This window comes from Eutrigla gurnardus, assembly GCF_963514095.1.
Source record: "Eutrigla gurnardus genome assembly, chromosome: 19".
Taxonomy (NCBI): Eukaryota; Metazoa; Chordata; class Actinopteri; order Perciformes; family Triglidae; genus Eutrigla; species Eutrigla gurnardus.
In genome coordinates, this window is record NC_139930.1 from 7,944,359 (window position 1) to 7,966,161 (window position 21,803).

The 21,803-nt window shown below is 41.2% G+C and overlaps 1 protein-coding gene across 3 annotated transcripts in view; it reads left to right on the top strand.

Moving 5' to 3' along the window:
• Positions 1-21,803, top strand: part of vav2 (vav 2 guanine nucleotide exchange factor) — a 190,832-nt gene that overhangs the window by 156,765 nt on the left and 12,264 nt on the right. For all 3 annotated transcript variants that reach the window (XM_084035065.1, XM_084035066.1, XM_084035067.1), the window contains exons 5-12: positions 2,935-3,040; positions 5,736-5,834; positions 7,069-7,137; positions 8,111-8,211; positions 15,901-16,000; positions 17,792-17,887; positions 20,304-20,372; positions 20,554-20,640. In XM_084035065.1, the coding sequence (XP_083891191.1) occupies positions 2,935-3,040; positions 5,736-5,834; positions 7,069-7,137; positions 8,111-8,211; positions 15,901-16,000; positions 17,792-17,887; positions 20,304-20,372; positions 20,554-20,640 (727 nt within the window). The remainder of the gene's footprint in view (positions 1-2,934; positions 3,041-5,735; positions 5,835-7,068; positions 7,138-8,110; positions 8,212-15,900; positions 16,001-17,791; positions 17,888-20,303; positions 20,373-20,553; positions 20,641-21,803) is intronic.

Sequence of the window (21,803 nt, forward strand, 5' to 3'; positions counted from 1 at the left end):
TCTCAGATTGACCAAACCCCTTATAGCATTAAGACTAACTCCTCACCATCAAACAGCCCATTAAAGAAGTTAGAAGGAAGTCAACATGTCCTCAAAGAATGACCACACTATTCAAAATGTCATCACTGCCAAGGTTCAAAGTTTAAAATGGTCCTCCCAAAGACAGAAGGACAAGACACAAACCTCAAGCCGATGACACTTTTGTAAAACGAGCAAGTTGTCTTTCATTTACAGCTTCTGTGAAACCCAGTACAATATGTAGATTAGGTTACACAATACAATATACTATACAAGTTCATTAAAGCCATCACCAGTTAGAAATCTGAAGGAGTCTTGAAAGCGATGGTCAGAAACCATCAGGCATACACATTATTAGAATACCGATTCTTATACAATAAAAAAGCAAGTGAGGAAAAGGGCAGAAATTACATCCAAATTGTGATTAAATCAAACATTGTACAATGCATGTTGCAGGACTCAAATTGTGGCCCTCAGTGCAAAAAAAATTATCAAAATAAAGGCTATCATCAAACCTGAAGAGGCTTCAGCCACGTCAGTGTAATATAGCAGTCAGTCAGTAATCATTATTGAAAAGCATTACAATATACAGCAATAATATTGTATTGACTAAATGGACCAAAGGAGTATTAAAATGACAGAGAAACCAACCAGGAAGGAGGAAAAGGATTAAATGTTATCACTCTTCAATAGAATTGAAGTGCAGGATCAATACATGTAGAATGTATTACATGATTTAATTCTCTATTAAATGTTAAATTATAATATTGTTCTATTCTGATCATATTTACTACTTTGTATAAAAAGACTGCCCTCCCGACTCCTCCTCTCCCTGGAGATGCTGCTCCTCTAAGATCTCTCCGTGGGTCATCTTCCTATCACCACACCACGCCTCTGTCGTATAATACTCTGTCACCGAGGGATTAGAGCAGAATCTAAAGTACAACGTCGTCTTTCCGGAAACGTCCCTGCCGCGCAGCACATCAGTCACTGTGGAGGGTGTTGTTGTCTCGGAGTTCAGAGAGGAGACACTGATGGGACGGCGTGGGCCCCCCACACTGCCTTCTCTGCATTCAACATGAAGCACTTTAACTTAATGAAGAAAGAAGAAGCAAGGCGCAGAGTGAACCGAGCCACCTCAATTAAAACTTCAAACAACCGCCACACTCGTGTGACGCCAAAGCTGAATATTTGATTTGAGGGCAGTTCTATCTATCGGATTTTATCTCCCGTTCACGCAGACAGTGAAAGCAGGAATATTTTAGCAATGATAGCACATGCAGAAGGTTATTTGTAGCCCTGTCACATTGGGTAAAATCCAATAACCTTTTTCTTTTTTTAAACCTGTGCCCACAAGTCCTGTTTTAGAATATTCATGAAATAATAAAGTTTTCAAAATCCCTTAGAAATATCCTATTTCGGGAATGTTAATGTGAAGTGTCTGGGGCTAACACAGCAAGGTTATGGCCCCCATTAGGAAAGTAGGGCTGAAGGATTTGCTTAAAAAATACTTGAGCGGTAGATACATGGGCTGGCGATCACATAAAGACACATTTGGGTGAGGCACTATTCATCTAAGAACAGAAATCCCCTCTTCACAAAACATCCTTCCCTGAGCTGGTTGGCATTAAATATCACACTTACTCTGACATCCAAGTTAATTCATTTATTTCCCCAAATTTCAAAAAGGTGAGGGTGAAAGGGACAGATGGGAACACTAATAAATGAGCTATTGTAGTTTGACCAGGCGGCAAACTCCAGTTCTGAAGGGTGAAGGCAATGCAGAAGTACCTTCAATGTGCCTTCTCCCTGCTAGCCATTGGCAACAATCATCTTTAATACAGCATGATGTTCATTTAGTACATTTAGAGTAAAATAGATCATAAAGCAGGGTTTGCTTTAGGGCGGGGCTACCCTATGATTGACAGGTTGCTTCAATGACGCCACTACTGTCGCTTCCAGGTTCCAAGGTTGCTGCTCGGGGTGTTCCTTGTGTTCATCAGATCCACCCGTCGCTCCTCCACAGTCCAAATATGGTCACTTCCTTCACTGGTTGCAAAAAAATCCAAGATCTTGCCTGCCAAAATCGAAGACGCAGCAGTCAAAATGCCTAACTACACCCAAACAGAAAGTGCTCATAGATAATTTGGCAAATTTGCCATAAAAGTAAACAAAAAGAAGTATTAAAAAAATAATCAGTGCAACTCTCCCTCTGAATCAATGGCAACATTATACGTGGCAACATTATACGGCTGCACCTCAAGGTCAATGAAATTTGGTTTCGACAAGAAAGTAATTGCCAAGCTAGGATCCCGGTCCTCCATTATTTAGCAGGCAACTCCTACTACTACCTTTACTTATTCACCGTGCTTTTTCATTTATTTCCTTTCTGCCGAGCTAAAGCTCCCTGGTTATTAACTACATCGACGTGGGCCCATTGCCAAAGTGTATTCATGCTGAGGCTTCTCCACTGCCTCAATAAGTTTCCCAAACAATAATTGCTTTTACATGACAGAGGGAGATGCAATGTGGACTCCCTCATCATGAGGGACTTTCCCAGACGGCGCTCCTCTCCACGGTAACAGTCTGTGCTCTGCTGGCTGCTCGCCTAATTAAAGGTCAGTTTGCTAGCTGGGTGCCAAAGCAGCATAAACACATTAAAGGCAAACGCCAGTCAATAACGCAACTCAGTGAAGGTGTTGGAACGTCGGGTGCTGTGTCCCCTTGCCTGGAACACCGATATAACGTTTCAGGTACAGGGCTCGGGAGGGATAATGAACCCGTAATGGTGTGACTGCTCAGTGTCTCTCAGCTGTCTGAGCCGCTTAAAGTGAACAACGGAGCCTTTTTTTTTTTTGGTTTGTATCCTTCGAGTTAAGTTGTTCACCCAACTTGTGTGCATGTGTTTTCCCCCAGTGAGCATGACCTGGGTGAGGATGACATCTACGACTGTGTGCCGTGTGAGGACGATGGGGATGACATCTATGAGGACATTATTAAGGTGGAAGTACGACAACCCATGGTGAGAACATTACGTCACAATTCCTGCTTTTTTTATGGGTTTTTTTTTTAAACAAGGACTGTTTTGGGTGAGGCCTCATTGTAAACATATTATACTTGCTGAAGGTCTATGACTGAAGGGTCACCTTAGACTTTATCTCTATTGTCTAATGGACACCAGATAGACAGGTGTGTATTACAAGGATGCAATCAACAGTATTGCTAAGAAGAGGAAACGCACACTACGGGGAGGAAGTCATACCTTTAGTATTTGCATGATGTCATATCTCTAAACGCTCTCAGACCTCTTACACAGCTGGTGATTAATTCTGACTTGCACTGCTTTGCCTTTCCCATGCTGCAGATCAGATACATGCAGGTGAGTGCCGCTGTGCTTGTGACTCACACCCACCCTGTCAGCTAACTCCCTCCGCATCGCCATTTAAACTCATAGCATCCCAAGAGAATACCCTGCCAGTGAGATTATTGACCCGTGCCTCAGGGTAAAGGAGCCCCCATCTGGTTTCAAGTCTGACTCAGGGCCTGTTGGAGACAGTTATGACTTCAGCTCGGTGACTGCGCCGTTAACTGACATCAGCGGGGGGGCACCAGCTGCTACACTGAACCTCAAGCATGAGACAGATAAACATTATCTTATTGGCTTGGAGCCCTGCTTCTGATTGGTTGATTACATGCTGGATTGAGTCCTGGACTCGACTTGCATTTCTACATTGTTAGCCCCAGTTTAAGTGTTATCTGCACTGGTCATCAACCACCAAATCTGGCCCAGATGGTTGACTAAGTTTTTCCACCTGCTCATTCACTCCCACAACATAAAACATTTCTAGAGGAATGAAGCTTATATTTTTTAACCATGGTGATGTGGGTGAGTCACTTACAATATGTATTACAGCATATTTTCCTTTAAATTATTCTCAGCTCGTCAAATTCCACAGCTTGCTCAATGGCCCTATACACCCAGTGTTGCTACGCTCAGTGGCAGTTCTAGGAATGTATTACTGGGTGGCAAAGGGATGTCAAGAGGTGGCCCCGGGGATGTTAATGAATTCACGTGGAAATATATATATTAATATTTTACTAATTGGCTAAAATATAAATTTACAACAGGCGACATGCATACACCTAACTTTTAATAGCCAGTCTCATTTTGTAGTCTAACATTAGAAATCACAAATAAATAAGATGTATTTCTTACAAAAGTCAAGTCTATCTATTAGTAAAATGCTTTAAGCAAAGCATGAAACAAAAAGTCATTATAAAAAATAAGGTTCTATCTTCCTCTACATTCACTCAACATGACTAACCTTAATCACAATGTGCCACAGGCTGCAATACAATAACACAATTAGCCCAGATGTTTTTGGATGCAGAATAAATAACAGATTCTGACCATATCTGAGGCCGTTAAATCCATGGACTTTGTTCTACAGAACAAACTGCAAGGGAAGGTAATCCCCTGTCATGGTGCACAAACCGTTTACAGGCTTGCACATCATGTCTCCGGAGATATTTCCTATGTAGATTAGATCAGTCTGTATCTATTCCCCACTTTCCTCCACCGCCCCCTCACCATATGCCCGCTTGCATGGCCATGACTTAGAAACCCTCTGTTCTCAGCGTGCATATGTCTTGTTCAGCCAGCCAGCCCACACACAAAAGCTCACAACCCTCCTCTCTCCAGAATCAGTGTTATCACCACCTCACTTCACTCCATTCCAGCAAACTACACTCATATACTTTGTAGAGCACTGTAGAACTGGAAGCACTGGAGCTCATTATATGTGAAAAGTACTTGTTTCCTGACCTTGTTTGAACACATACTTTACCTTTTTAGATTTAAGTATGCATTTTCCTCTTGTTCCAACAGCTATTACTTTCCATTCATTTTTATAGACGGTATAAAAATCAATCAGCAAATCTAAAGCTAATCAAAGGTATGGCCAGGACTCCCTGCAAAGCAGTATTGATAGTGAATTGATTATCCTGGTGAAATAAAGGAGAACAGACACTTGAAACCAGCTTGAGTCGTGTAATCCATCATGGTCAACATCAGGTCCACATTCATTTTTGTCAATGTTGCATTATGGTCTCATGGTAAATTGATTAGGAAAAGTTGGCACTGCATTATCCCATACATGTAATGCAAAATGATGGATTACACAACTCGCGCAATTTTCGAAAGTGTGCTAATAGATTCCGTCGTGTTTGGAAATGAATAGAAACCTGTGGCAGCCTGGTATGCTCGGCAAGGAAAGGCAAGGCAAGGCAAGGAGGGTTTATCTTTAGAGCACACTTCAGCTACAAGGAGATATAAAGCACTTCACATGAAACATCGAAATCTAAAGGACAACGTGAAAAAGAAACACTATAAAAGGCCAATTAAATACAACAAAAGGGCATTCAAGGCCAAGAGAATAGAAAATAAAAACACATGAAAATAGAATATAATAATAATGAATTATATAATGGAAGGCAGCAACAAACAGAAAATTCTTGTTTTGTCCTTTTTAAAGAGAGACTTTTTGATGGATAATCAATGAGGAACTGTCATTAGCTCGAACTCCAGCTTTGTATAAATGTCATGCAATTCCTAGAAATCATCACAAATAAGCAAAAACTACAATCCTACTGTAAACATCAATGATCCAGAATCCTGTCTAATCGCCCCGACTCATTATATTTCCTTTTGACCATAGAAAATGGGTATGACGGAAGATGACAAGCGAAATTGCTGCTTAGTGGAGATCCAGGAGACGGAAGCGAAGTACTACAAGACTTTAGAGGACATTGAGAAGGTGAGAATACATCATACACATACATTTGAGTGCGTTGATACAATGAGCATATTTATCCTTTCACATGCAATGTTGTGTTTCCTTCTTTGTCGGCGTCTCGGGCCTGAAGGCCTCGTCACAGCATGGAAATGTCAGCTGCTGGCAGATTAATTGGGGAGCACAAATGTCACAGGAGTTGATCAATAGGTTTATTATTGGCTCTGCTCTCACAGGATACGCTGATCCCTCGGGCTTTAAGTATAGACACGCACATCAGAGCCGCCAGGATTATACTCTATGTGAAAACAGCATCCAACACAGTGTACAGCATCCAAAAATAAAAACCAATTACTGACGCAGAGCAAATAGAACATTTCCTGAAATTTTAATAAAATTTGAAATTTACATTATATTCCCAAAGTTTTCCTTCTGTGTTATTGTTAATGTAAGTAAGAGATCAAAGCTGCAGTGTTACTTTGGGATACCAATGTTGAGAAAAGCGGACCGTCTCAGCGTGCAGTCCCGTAAAACAGCGGACTCCGTGTGCATAAAGGGGCTCCGACTCACACACACACCGCCTCGCTCAGTGTGATAATGAGCCATTGTTGAGATCGCTGCTGCTAACACATCACTTTCCGCCTTGACAGATTTCACCCGCGATTTGATGGAGCGCCACAAATCACCCGCTCCACTAATTTCATTAAAGCAAATGTGCATCCTGTGTTCGCCGCGTCGGCCCAACGCGAGACTTAAGGGGAATAAATAACCCTCTCATGATCAGAGGACTCGTTAGGCTTAATTGAGTTGGGGTTAATAAAGCCTCATTTCTCCGTTGCTTCTTAGTTGATCTATTTGTTATTGTTATTATGATGGAATGTGACAAGCATAAAAACAACGTTGGAGGAAAAAACGGGCAGCGTTCTCTCCTGGAAGCGTAAGTGCAACCTGGAGAAGAGCTGTATGCGATGTGTTGACGGCAGATGCAGTGTTACATCCTGTAATTAAATTCCTTCACACACCCTTTGAACAACAACATGAGGGCTCCACCTTTTGCAGTTTGCCGTGTTAATGCTGTTCTTTGTTGCTACAGCTTACTTTAAGTTGTCCCTCCGATACATCCTTCCAGATCTGCTTGGCCAGAGCTTTATTCCACTTTTTTCAGCACATTTTTTGACACGAAAGTGTGAGAACTCAGTGCAGGATTTGTTTCTCACGAGGGACTCGAGTTACATTTAGTTCTCTTGTTCCTCTTCAGAATTACATGATCCCGTTGAAGCAAGTCTTGAGTCCGCAGGACATGGAGGCAATCTTTGTCAATCTGGAGGTGAGTGATCGCTCAAGTGAAGAAAATGACGTCTTTGCAGCACGCCTGAATGTCTCGCACACCAAGTGAATAATTAAATATGTGTATGGGTGGCTGGATGAATGACAGTCTCTACAGGATGTATATTAAGATTCACACCATGATATACACTGAGATTTCATTGTCATGTTTTCAACACAGTGGGTGCATATACAAAGAATGAAAAGTGTCTAGGCAAATGTCTAACTATATATCATGAAATAGATTAAAAAGGATTTCAATGTAATAAAGTTTGAAAATGGAGAAGGGGTAGTATTAAATAAGTTATTCTTCTTACTATTCTTTTTGGGACATGTTAAAATTAAAATAAAAAAAAAAAAATGTTACTCTGATTTTGTTATTATTCTTATTTGTTGTTTGTTTGTTTTTGTTTTTTTGTTTGTTGTTGTTTTTCCTTTTCTTTACATTATTTCTATTTATGTTGTTATTTCTTTCACATGTTCGAAATAAAAATAAATAAATAAATATACTGTATATATATATTCAATTTATTTTCAGTCATTTTAATACTTAGCTCATGGGCTTGAATTGTTGCTGTGCAACTCGGTCGGTTATGAATTGAGGAGAAACAAAAATAACATCCTTTTCTTAACCGTGAACATGTAAAAGAACAAGGTCACACTTCATTTGGATAGCTTGCATACAGATTATTAGTTGAGATTCAACAATAAATCAGTTTCATTCATCAGTGGTTGGAAAGCTAAAGTGGATGAATGCACCACATGGACAAGGCAATAATATACTAGTGTAGCTTTGTTTAATTGTGTAAATGATATTGAGTTTAAAGCAATAAGAGGGTTGACTTCCATTTGTTGAATGGGAGGATTGATTTGTATTGTAGATCCCGCAGTGTGTGTTGTTCTTTCTTCTCTGTATATAGGATGCATTATAGTAGAAAGGGTAGATTGTAATATGTATTGTGATGTTCACTCAGGATGTAATCAGAGTCCACTTCGCTCTCCTGCGAGCCATCGACCTGAACATGGTCACCGGAGGAAACGAGCTGGGGAAGATCTTCCTCGACTTCAAGGAAAGGTTGGTAAACGGGAATGACTGTGTGTGTGTGTGTGTGTGTGTGTGGGGGGGGGGGGGGGGGTTGGGGGTTTACATCGAGTGTTAAAACATAAAACAGAATTTATATTGGAGACGAAGCTGCAATTGTTCTGTCTTTCAAAATCACTAGGCTGCATCATGTGGAGGATCTACAAATCGGTCAGAGGATTTCTGGGATTAGTAGTCAAAGAACAAGTTGGAAAAAGCTGAGAGAGTAAATCCCCTCAAGACTGCATTTGTTTGTCACAGTTATAATCCTGTACGGTGGAGCCTCCTTACTCCACCATGTCTGACCACAACTTGAATCATTTTAAAACATTTCCACGTGCAGTCCAAATAATTTTAACCTGTTAAATGCACCTCATAATAATAGGTTTAGTTTTTATGTGCAGCCTCCTGCCTGATTTGTTTAAAGATCAAAATCATCATAAATAAACTTTGTGTTATGCTGATTTTATGCTAAAACCAGACTATAACACACTATAACCAACATTTTTGTTTTCTCTATTAAAAAACTTTGAGAACAAATATTGCATATACAGTATGTGTGTATGTATGTATATACACAAATGCATGTATTCCATGTAAATATAATCCCGTTTTCCTTTTAATTTATTTTTTAAGCGCTACTTTTTATGTAATTTGTTATTGCCCATTTTATTCTTCATATTTTTTTCTATTTAATTTGTGTTCAGATTTAAATTTGAATCCGTATTTAGCCATGTGCTGTGTGTTTAGTGTGGCGGGGGCTACAACCACTATATATGACATATCTTCCTGCACAAACACAAAGAAAGTTTGTTACTTTATTTTAGAGGGAATGACTTTATAAGGACATTTATGTGATTCAACAACGCTATGAAGAGGGTTTATCTCCATCTTGCCCGGCTGTTGAACAGAGTGCGTCTAATTTGCATCCCTGAGGGGAGCGGTGATCCGCCGCCCTGCTGCGCCGAGTGTGGCTGCTTTCATAGGGAATGGTAAAGATGGTGATGATAGGTTCTGGCCCCGGTCATGATTCCATTCACAGCCATGGGTATGCCGCTCTCCTCCAACGATACAGCCATTACAGCACGAGTGAGTCACACACTGCACTGTGTGTGTGTGTGTGTGTGTGTGTGTGTGTGTGTCCCTGCTCTTGCATGCATAAGCATGTATTATATTCCTCTGCTCAGTTATCCTGATAACAGACATACTTTTTCCCTCTTCCTCATCCTTCCAACCTGAACCAGGCGCTCACAGTATTTCTTTAGGCGCAGACAGTTTGCATAGGTAATGGGCTCGTCGCAGGCTTCTTCCTCGAGCCTCGAGGGCCGTGTAACACAAAGTCGGTGTGACACCAGAGACTATTCCTACTAATAGACGGAGGCAGGCACATACTCTCGCCCACTATCTTACACACGCATGCATGCACTCCTACTGTATCTTCTTCCTTGTTTAGCTCATCTGAGCTCATCTGAACTCTCTGATCTGATTGAGCAGTGGTTGGAAATCTTCATTTGCACGCAATCCCAGCTAAAGTCCAGCTAGCCAAAGCTCCTTGTAAAGGACTGGGAGGTCATGAAAGCTCAGAGGGGAGAGAGAGAGAGAAAGGAAAGAAACAACAGGCAAAGAAGGAAGAGAGTCTACGATCAATAGACAGAAATCCATAGTAGCCTAATAATTCACTGCAACTTGAAGTAATGCTCAACTTTAGTTTTTCATTCGTAGTTTTTGTTTCTTGAGAATTAATTGGAAATGGAATGGGAATGGATGAAATGCTGACAAAAATATATTAAAACATGCATCACCTGCAAAGGTCACCTGAATCCTACACCCATATGTTATTGTTATACATCAAAACTATTGATATTAACCTTCTGCTATAACACTCTCCATTCATCTACGAAGACTTTCCACAAGATTTTGCTTTGTTTGTGAGGTAAAGGGTGACACAGGAGTGGAATTTCATCCCTGTCCCACCCCCTTCCCACAAGAGAAACTCCCGTTTCTTCCCAATCTCAGAGGAATGACTCACATCACATCCTGTTCCGGCATTTGATCATGTTAGAACTGCATTTTATATTAAAAAACGGACCTATTGTTATAATGATTCCCTTCCCACACCATTCACATGATGAATAGTGAAATCGACTCCCATCCTGTGGAAATCCCACAAGAATCCTGTGACCCACATGATTGCCAACAAGATGTTAGTCTCTAGAGGTCGGTTACTAATAAAGAGATAAGACTTAGGTAGCAGTCAGCATTACAGTTGTTCAGGTCTGGGTTTGTGTAGGCCCGTCAAGTTGTTCCACACCAAACTGGGAAGACGTGACACTACCATGTTGTAACAAGACAATGATGGAAACACACTAAGCTGAAATATCATTTTATACTGTAATTTTAGGATTATTTCAATTTGAACAAACTTGCCCAAACTGTGATAGAGTCCCAGACTAAAGGTACATCAGGTATCGTCTACCTCGCTGTTTTGTGATGGATTTTAACCTTCTATCTCTGACATAAATATCTCACATTTATCTTCTATTCATAAACAAATTTGCTGATGACACAACGCTCATTGTTATTATTTATCTTTAGCGCCATTCTCAGAAATGTGAAGCGGGGTTATTTTAAGAAAAACGGTTCATTAGATTTGCAGATTCTGTGCGTCACAGACATTGACACTGCATGTGATTGACATGTACACCTGCTTCATTATGAGCCGCTGCCGTGTCTTGTCTCTGTGTGGCGATAAGCCGCGGTGACCGGGGGATTTGGACTCGCACAGCGCCGCCCTCCTCAGGCATATTGGGCGATTTTCCTGCCTGGGCTTGGCATTATTAATTTGGTTATCTATGCTTGTAAGTCTCTGCGACCTTTACAACAATGTGTTTGTATCTTTTTTTTTCCTCACGTCGGTGCGAAAGATGAAAAGCTTTTCTCTTTTTTTTCTATTTGCCATCGAACTGAATGCCACGCTGAAAATGTCACCGGTTTATCTCGACCACTTCTCAATTCTCAAACAGCCAGAACTGCGGCTGAATGGAAAAGTGCGCTCAGAGGAAGACGCATGAACTAAATGGGCATCTAAGTACCCTCTTGTTGATATCCTCATTTGCGACATCCCCCCCAACTCATTTCCAGAGTAATCTTAGCTTCCTGACATCCCCGCAGACCCTAATCATGGCTGCACTACGAGCCTCTTTATTGGAGGTCTTTGCATGTTCTCCTCCATTGGCTGTGTGCTGGATATGTTGAGTGGAGGTGAGGGGGTCCCAATGCCATGTGTCGGAGAATATTAGCCGGCTCCACAGCCTGTCACTTCTGGTTTGCTTGGAGATTGGCTCGGCTCGCAGGGCTCCACGAGGGTGGGGGGGGGGGGGGGGTGAGGAGCACAGTTACTCAAAATTGCATTTTTCGGTGAAATAACATGCCCGACAGCATTCTCATTATTCAAGAGGGCAGCACAGCAGGACAGTTTCACGGCACTGAAAAGAATTCAAACAAGCAAGTTTTTACTGCGACAGTAAGCTCCAATAAAGAGAAACTTTGTCAAACGACTGCTGTTTAGAGGTTGCTGTGCAGGTTCACCTTTACCTTTTACCTGCGCCTGTTTGCAAACTTCTTTTAGAATGGCATTAACTGAAAACTTGCCAACTGGCTCTACTCGGATTGTTTGAAAGTTTGCATTTCAAGCTTCACAGGTTTTCTGTGAAGCTTGTCCAGTGAAGCTATGGATCAGGTTTTATTTCGGACTGGGCCTCCTCTCCGGGGACAGTTATGTTTGTGTGTGGTCCATCAGTATGTACGTCCATACCTCCCATTCTCTTGAACGCATCTCAGGAACGCCTGGAGGGAATTTCTTCAAATGCAAGTGTTGAAAAGTTATTCTGACTTCACAAAACATGTTTTTGGTCATAATATAATTATGACGAGTCCACACAAATGTGAACGGGATAAAGTGAAACGATGACATTTAGACAGATATGGATGTAAACTGCAACTTGGCTGGTTGGCAGAGGCACACAACAATGTAGTTAAAGCTAGTAAATGATTTTAATATGTAATGTTGGTTAATAAAAGCTCAAATGCATGAGAAGGTATGTGATGAATACAGTACTCACATCACACCAGGCAACATTTGCATCATTAATGCTTAACTGCTGCAAATGTCGGTCCTTTGGGATCTCACTGTGATTGTTTAGACAGTTTGAATATTCTGCATGAGATGAGATTTAGTTGTTTTGGGAAAGGCTGATATAGAGCTTCATTAGCTTGCATTATGCAAATTAATATTTAATTAAAATACTGAATGCTGATTTTGTACAGTGTTGCAGATTGCAAAGATTCAAGCGGAGATACAAGGAGAAAACAGGAAATGATGAGTCGTTACCTCCCACAGTGATGTGTTGAGACATGGTGTCAAGTAAGGAGTGTGCTTATCACTGTGTCACGGATTAATTATGGATGACTGGGCCAAGAGTGGATGCATGCTGTAGTGTGGCTTGTGTGTCATCAGCCCTTTTGTTCGACTGCCTGCCTCAGTGAAGAAAACAAAACCTCTGACGAGCTTCTCAAGTCTCACACGAAAGCCTGTTATTATATGTGTGAATTTAGAACTTGTGTCCAAACATGACATCGGAAAAAACGTTGTTGTTGGTATGCGAGTTGTGTGTGATTCAGTGACCTTGGCTGTGATATTTGGCACCAGAAATCAATGCCTTTCTTGTTTCTTTTTTATCTATTTATGATTTTCACAAAATGGGCTGACAGGCGGCAACAGCAGCATTCATTAAGAGTTGAATGTGAGTCTAATAGGTTTGGTTTTCACCGTCATCGAACAACATCTGGCCCTTAAGCTGCTAGAGAGACTGTTCCTCGTTCTTCACCAGCTCGTTGCATATTTAGGACTAGCATACTGTGGGTTTATCTGAGCTTTCGTTAGGCTTGTGGTCTACGAAGAAGCCAAAGGCCCTTTAATTTTACAGCATTATGGTGCTGGCTATCTGGTTGGACATGCCATTGGTTTACTGCAAGTAGAAACTAAAAACCGAGTGAGAACGAGCCTCCAGGCACACAGTGACTCACGTGAAAACACACACACACACACACACACACACACACACACACACACACACACACACGCACACACACAAACACACACACGCACTAAAGGATGGCCTTCTTTTAAACTTGTACACAATCACTCTTTTAATCATTTTAACATCACTTTGGCCCCTTTGAGTAAATCTCCACTATTAATTGTATTAAGGATACAATTAAATGAATATTCAGAACATTAGATCAGACGTCACACACTTTGTACAACTAGCTGCTTCACCTTCAGCTCTTTTATCTTTAATATTTCTCTTCATAATTTTCGATAAAAGCTTCAATTTCTTTAATCGTTTCTACTCATGACTGCCAGTAATACCCAATATCACTCAAACTCTGCACTGCTATAATGATTCCCACAATCACAGCAGAAGCTTTGCAATCCCGTCCTGATAATGTACCATATGACGGGTGTCTGTGACACATGCCCTTGGATCCTCGCTACTCTGCACAGTCCGCCTGCTGTCTTATAATTGATCAAGGCCCCCATTAATCTCAATCACTTTGTCGTCCTGACGGGCCAGCGGCAGCGGAGGGGAGCTGTCTGTCCAAGTGTGGATCAAGTCTTAATCAGGGGCTTGGTAGCCCGGAGCCAGTTTAACCAGGGTAGGAGCCTCACTGCAGGGGGCCTGTCATCAGGGGTCCGCCTGGGCTCCGGGGAGCCTCACTGGTTTGAGCAGAGGATGATCAACCGATGAACGGGTCTGACAGAAATACTGCTTTCAAGAGGAAGATGATGGTTCAGTGTTGCGATTTCCACCTCTGGCAAAACTCTGATTGATGCACGGAACAATGATGCTGCAATCATTTTTAAATCCATTAAGTAATAAGTCTCATTACACGTGACGTTTTATATATTGTTCTGACCAGTGACAACTCTGCCCATTGCAGGATAATGGTAAAGGATAAACGTGTGACAGTAACGGGTAGAAACTTTGTCAAGAAAATCAGTTAGACAACAAGGCCCGGTTAAACTAGCATTACATCATAATGACTGTAGTTTAAACATTTATTTGTAATTGTTTTTTTTAACTGGAGAGATTGTTTGTAGGGATACAGCTGAAAATTATTTTCATCATCAATTAATCTCACGATTATTTTCTTAATTCTTAACAAATAACTTCAGAATTCTGGATTTGACCAAGCAACAGTCCAAGACAAAGATGAAAAGATGGAATCAGCAAATAGCAATTTGGCATGCTGGCTGGTAGCACCTCTTCCTGTTAGGAGCCTTGAGCCTTGTGGGCCCTTTTACACCAGTGTGTCCCCGCCGGTGCATTAAAACGGTGTATGTGTTCTCCTACAGGAAACACACTTCTGGTTGTGTGAGGCCATGAAGTGAAAATCAATTTAAACAGTGAGTGGAATGCGTGTGGAACTTCAAGTTAAGTGCATTACGTGTAGGTGGAAAGAGCAGGAGTCTATGTTATGTGGTAGTTTTATTTCCTCTGCTCCGTCTGTTTGCGGTGCTGCTCTTGTCTGCGTCACAGATCTTTGAGAGGCTTGATTAGACTTCAGGGTGCCAGCTCTCTGCACCGCCTCGCCACGCTCAGGAATCAGATTAGGAGACTGGAGTGCCAACGCTACCAGGGGGGGGGGTTAGCACCATAGCACCGTACCAGCCGTGCCAATGACCTACTTTGACTCAGTGTGTGAGGGAGAGGAATGTGTGCCACGTGCAGCGGCATCCTCCAGGCAGGATGACTTTGAACTCCCTCCCAGCTGAACCCACAGATCTGTGTCAGCGGCCCATTGTAATATCTAATGAACGCAGCTCTCATATCCTCATACCCACCGATAAGAGGGACTCTGCAAAGTAGCTGATTTAAAGCCGCAGCTTTCATTAGTGCTCTGTGATCACAGCTTATTGGCAAGAGGATGCCTCCCCTCCAAATAATGCCCCAGGATCAGAAACCGAGGCATTACTTATTCATGGTATTCACATATATTTCTAGTCATATTTATTCATTTATCTGCCCCCTTTTAGTGCCAAATGGCTCTCAGGCTGACCTCTCAAATTGTGTTATTAATCTTGATTTCAATCATTGCTGAAAGGCACTAACCAGTTCAAAGCTAATTGTGAAGTGAATCAGCAATCTCCTTGTGTTTTAACAAAGATATATTTCCAGCCTCATTAGTTCTTATTATGCCTCCTTTGTACATTGTTAACCGTACAGCTTTAGATGGTTCTCTGAGCCCACATGAACAGGCAGGAAATACCTCAAAAACTCAGCATGGGATTTCTCTTAACAGACATTAATGTTTCATCGATAAGAACAGCGAACAATCGTAAGATGTGTTCAGCTGCAGGAAGCTTTCTGTAAGTGGAAGTAGTTCATAGCTTAAAAATGAGACTTGTTTATTGACAGAGCAGACTGGGACTGGGAAAGGTAAAAGTGTCTGTAGAGAAACAGAGAACTATGATGTATCGGTGCAGGTGAGGTTTGTGGATTTCGCCCACCACATGAAACTGTGAGTATTCGTAGTGTTTGATGAATGTCCCATGAAGGACGACGAGCTGTGGCGGCTTGTTCAGATTAACAGCTGTTGTTGAACGTTGTCCTTCACCAGGTTGCTGATCTACGGTCAGTACTGCAGCCACATGGAGAACGCCCAGAAGACGCTGGATGAGCTAATAGCAACACGAGAGGACGTCAAGATTAAAGTGGAGGTAATGATCTCCATCATTCACCTCAACAGATGACAAACCACTGATTTAGTGCTTTTTGTGAAAGGAAAACATCACAGTGCTGGTAGTGAACACAAGCCTCTTTCTCAGACCGAATACAAATGAGTGAGTGGGTGGGGTTCAGCACATCTGGATGAAACCCTGAAAGGATTATTTGTAGTTTATTGAGGAGGTGGAGTCAGAGGATTCCATCCATCCATCCATTGTCTACCGCTTATCCTGTATTCAGGGTCACGGGGGGGCTGGAGCCGATCCCAGCTATCATTGGGTGAAGGCAGGGTACACTCTGGACAGGACGCCAGTCTATCACAGGGCCAAGGAGTCAGAGGATTGATTGATAAAAAGAAACTGGACAAAGTCATTTGAAGCCTGACACAAAGAAATGTTCCCCTAACTTTAATAAGTAATCTGCTTATTATTCCTTTCACTCATTTGAGTGATTGATCAGGAAAAGAAATAACAGATTAATCGATAGTTAAAATGTCCATTACTTACAGCCCTAGTAGTCACTGTGGAGATGAACTCTTAAATGTAAAAAAGGAAATAAACTATCAAGTCAATTTATTGTTTCAGCCCAATATCCCAAATTAAACATTTGTTTCAAGGGGCTTTACTTACATAATAAAATAAATTCAAATGTTCTTCTGAACCTTGACTTTCCTACAGCTTTTTTGTCACAGACACCTCTTCTATAACAACGTGACCATGTTTCACCAGCAATTATGCAAATGTCTCAATGAGATACTACAGAAGTTGACATCTGCTACAAAATCATGACACGGAAGTTAAATTTAGTGTTGAATAAATGATGACAATGAATAACTAATGCTTTAAACACATTCATAAATGTGGTCTCCATTTGTCATGGTCATGCACAAACTGAGATGTAATTAGAAAAGCAAACCATGTAATTTGCAAATATGGCCTCGGAGATGTTTAATTCATAATATTTTGTTATAGTGAACTCAACATGACCCCATGTACTGTTTATAATGTGTTTTAGTGGTTTTGTAGTAACTGTCTAAAAGAATTCTAGTTAAATGTACTCGTGTCCTACAGAGAAAAAGTTGGACACATTTATGATTTAAAACTGGGTGATTTTCATATTCAGTACATTTCTGCTGCAAGACTTCCCTCTTTGTGTTCTGCTGATATTCTCTGATCTGCTCCAGGATTCTGTAGCAGAATCTCAAGTGATTATAGAAGAAGGTTGAGGCAGTGAAACAGTGAGATTAGGACACATCGGCCAAAGAAATGACTCTTGAAAAGAAAATGAGGTTATTACAGTCGTTAGTTCAGAGATACTCTCTGAAAATAGAGGAGCTTTGCAAAAGTGTGAAAGAGCTTCTCTGTATGTTTATACACAATAATAGTGTTTGTAAAGATGCATAAGCTGTCCCTTTACAGAAACTGAATAAAGAAACGCCTACACAAACCACTGTGAAGGAACCATATACGCTGATGCTGACAAAAGGCCGCTTCTTTTGGAGCCAGAGTTTATAGAAATGTGTTCATTAATAAGAGGCATTTCCCAGTCAGCATGCTGGGTAACCGCGTCACAAATGTGCTGGCACGACCGGCGTTTTTGTTTCCCCCGACAGGATAAACTGGCCTCGTTGTTTGCTAATGGAATGTGTGGAAGCGATCGCAGCAATGCAACAAGACCCAATGAATTATTAAAGAAAGAATGCTTGTTAGTGGGAAATGTTGAATGCGGCATTATGCAACGTGTAATGTAATCACTGCGCTGCTCCGTGTGTCGTTGTCCCACAGGAATGTACGATGAAAGTGCAGGAAGGGAAGTTCAAGCTGCAGGATCTCCTGGTGGTTCCCATGCAGAGGGTGCTGAAGTATCACCTCCTGCTGAAGGTAGGAGGAAGCTCACGGCCGGGATCGCACGTGCCTTAAAACAGAAACGGAATAATGAAACGCCTCCACTCATCAACTGTGAGGGGACCTTGTACGCCACAAGCAGATGGAAATTCAAACTGCTATTTCACACCTTACCGTGCAGCTTTTAAATATCAAACATTCACCTTCCTTAAGGCTCAAAAAGTGGCTCTGTGTTGTAGTCAGCTTGGATTCACAGCAGCTACAGTGGGCCAACAATAGCATCGCTTTTCACTAAAGAGTCTTATTGTTTTTTATCATGTTTAAGGTTGAAAAAACAACACAGTTTTATTTCTTATGAATTATTTAATTAGCATATCATTTTTGAGTAACTTAGGTGTTAAATGGCCGCCTGTGTGTCCACTATCATTGCATCAGGTGTTGAAACTCTGCTAATCACTTTGTTGATTGATGGAAACTTAATTGACAGCAATATTTAGTAATTTATCAAATAAAATAGCTAAACCTTTGAGTTTGTCTGCTTTACAAATTGTTTTGCATATTCAATTATGAAGAGAATGCATTATTTTTCCCTTTTTTACAATTGTTTCGTAAAATAATAAGCAACTGGTAGCTATAATCATTAACTGCAGCCCTGCAGTGATCCCCGAATATGCAAATAAGTTGAAGCACGGTGTCTGACCGTCGCGTCGTAGCAACATCTCTCCCTGGAGCTCTCCTTCTGGCCTGCAAAACAGGTCGGCCACTGTAATATTCCCCATGATTAATTGACTTTGCATCTCAATTATGGATGGGCAGATGAGTTCATGATGAAGTGCATAATGGACTGGGGTGGAGGCGAGTGTTTCCAGGTGATTGTGGGACTACGCAGAGAGCGCCGCGTCTCGTCTATCGGTTTGAATCGAACCCCTGCAGGAGTCTCAGCGAGGCACTGAGGTCAAATCAACCGCACCCTAATCCAATTAAACACACCCCATTTCACTGCCTCCAACAGCTTTGCAGTAAAACGCTGCTGCATGTGGAGGCCTTGGGCCATGGCAGAGTGACAAGTCCTGGCTTTGTGTGTGTCCAGTCATGCACCTTTTCACTTGATATTGTGTAGAAGTCCTCACAGCCGCGTCTCCCTATTTTTTCCTGGTGTGAATACACGGCTCTCTTCATCTTTTATGTACCGCGGCTGCACTCCAACTAAAGTGGATTCAGCACAGTCATCTAAGAAGTAATTCTCCTCCGGCAGGGATTTACATATTTGATGAATTTGCAGTGATTTTATGAACCCATCATGTGCTCATACCTCTCATCTAAAGCTGAGTTTATGGGCTGTACAGCAGCATGTTGTCACTGGCTGCTTTTTACTTGTGCAGAAGTATCAGACCACGTTATTAAAAATATCTGTTGAGTCAGCGCGTCACTTATTAATTAACAATATTAAGGTCAAACAGAGTCCAACACCACTACTTTCATTTTGGTTGGGCCGATGCATCTGCTGGTGGGAAGCCAGTGAGGGCTTATATCCTTGTTGCTACACTAATGGCTCGTACTGGTTGCTCAGGGTGGCTGCACAGTCGGGGATTAAACTGGGCGGATAGAATCCAAAGTATAGGAACAGGAACAACAGTACAAAAGAATAGAGCTTTTCTTTTTATCAACATTTAACATTTTAATGACCTGTCAAGTCAAAATCTGCCATTTCAAATAGTTAAAAATGGGGAAATATGAAAGAAGGGAATATAACTGAAAAGAAAAAGAGCTAGTCAGAGTTGCAGAGGCTACATTCTGTTGATGAAGAAATTATTCAAGTTGAAAATCTTTACTGATGTACGTTGTAGAATTTTTTGAGAATAAAATGACATAACGCCAAAATATTCAACACATTGAATATTTTGCAAGATGTCTTGCTTTTCCCTGCATTACACCTTTGTTCTGTTTATCAGTGCTGTGAAACTGGAAAATAAAAGTACGGTAGTCAAATTCTAATGTTTTAGGACACTGTTGGTGATTCTGCCACCTGGTTAGACAGCTGGCTCCATTACATTTATATTTGTGAAACTATAAAAAGATTAATGAGCCGGTGGAGACAATCACAGATGAAAACGATGTAACATATTAGATATTGACTGGCTGTGTGAGGACAACATGATGTGTGTGGATCGTGTTCCCTTGTTACCATAAAGAACCGACCTGGAGGCGAGTCAGCGATCCCTCCCGCGTCCTTGTGTCTTTTATTGTCATGAATGTGGTTGTTGATGCTGCTCAGATGCAACTTATGCTCACATCAGGGTCACATCCATAATCAGTGTAAAGAGCAGGTATACATCTCTTACAACAACCCCCTCTAATTACTATATGATTCAATGTTTCCATCATACTTTTCATTTAAGTGCATTTCAGAAGAAAATGTTCTCATAATAATAATGATAATCTCCCTCCACAGGAACTTTTGAGTCACTCGGTGGACCGACCAGAGAAAGACCAACTCAAGGCGTCTCTGGAGGCGATGCAGGTCTGTTTGTTCATGAACTTTAAGAAATATTACATAATAACTCAGCAGTGCTCCAAGCTAAAGCCATATAAATTGTTTCATACAGCGACTGTGACTCAGGACTGTAAATCCACAGTGATATGACAGATGTCAGAAAGATTTTCAGTTGCAGGCTGATAGAATGGTTGCCTTGCTCTCTCAGGACCTGGCCATGTACATCAATGAAGTCAAGAGGGACAACGAGACGCTGAAGAAAATCAGCGAATTCCAAAGTTCAATAGAAAATCTTGTAAGTACTGAGAAATCCTTTGTCACTTTTCCACGCACAGGAGATTTTCTTCTAGGATTGTTTAACCTAATCATGTTTAAAAAAAAAACATATTTTTTTAGTTAGCTTCTTGCCATTGATGATAGGATTCTACATGAGGATGCTGAGCATTGTATTTGTTGTATGTGTGCTCCTTTCACTGTTTGTAGTGGGAGGGGTTGGTGAAAGGTAATGTCAGGTATTTCCATGTACCAATACTAACAACGTATGTCAGTTACTCATGTTGCCAGGGAGACCAACTGTAAATCAAATCACCACACAGTCCTGAAGAGTGTTTAACTATTATAAGTTTATTAATGAGGATGTGTTTTGTAACATCTTCTAACTGTATCTTCTTTGCTTTATTCGAAACACATTTTTGCATTATTGGAAAAACACTTTTTTACACCAGTATATGAGAAGATGAATTCTGTTCTCTCGCTGGACGATAAATATCAAGCTACAGCCAGCAGCTGGTTAAAGCAAAGACTGGAATCAGCTGGCTGGCTCTGTCCACACGGCAACTATTTGGCTATTTACACCCAGCCAAGTTGAATATTGTACTTCATTTACAATTTTCAATACATATCTAGAAAGCCAACAGCCTTTCTGGCAGAAAGCCCTTTCCCCAAAATGTCATCTATGCTTTAAAAGCAAAAAAAAAAAAGACCAACAAATCCTCCTCATCGTGCCTTTTAGTCTTCTAGTAAAATATCTGGAATCTGAAACCACATCCTCAGGTGCTTCTACCTTTCGTTTTTTGGATTAGAAGTCATCGAATTGCCAGCAGTGACATTTGTCTCACTACCATTATCACATCAACCCTCAGTGAATACGGTGAAATAATACATTTTTGTTAACCGTCTGTCATTCATAATCCAATGTTCCGCCTGCTATTATCATTTATGATCCTAGATTTCACTTCTTTGCCGAAGTCATTTTTACGTATCAGAATGAATACACCGGCACTAATGTTATCACCAGGCTGGAATTCAAAGTTTGTCAGTGTGATTCGTCACAGAGCATCACAGAGCAGGAAACCATTCTTGAAAATGTAAGGAAGATCATCATCATCATCATCATCATCATCATCATCATCTTGCTTCCAGCTGTCATGATCCTCCGCTCTTGTAATATCCTCAATA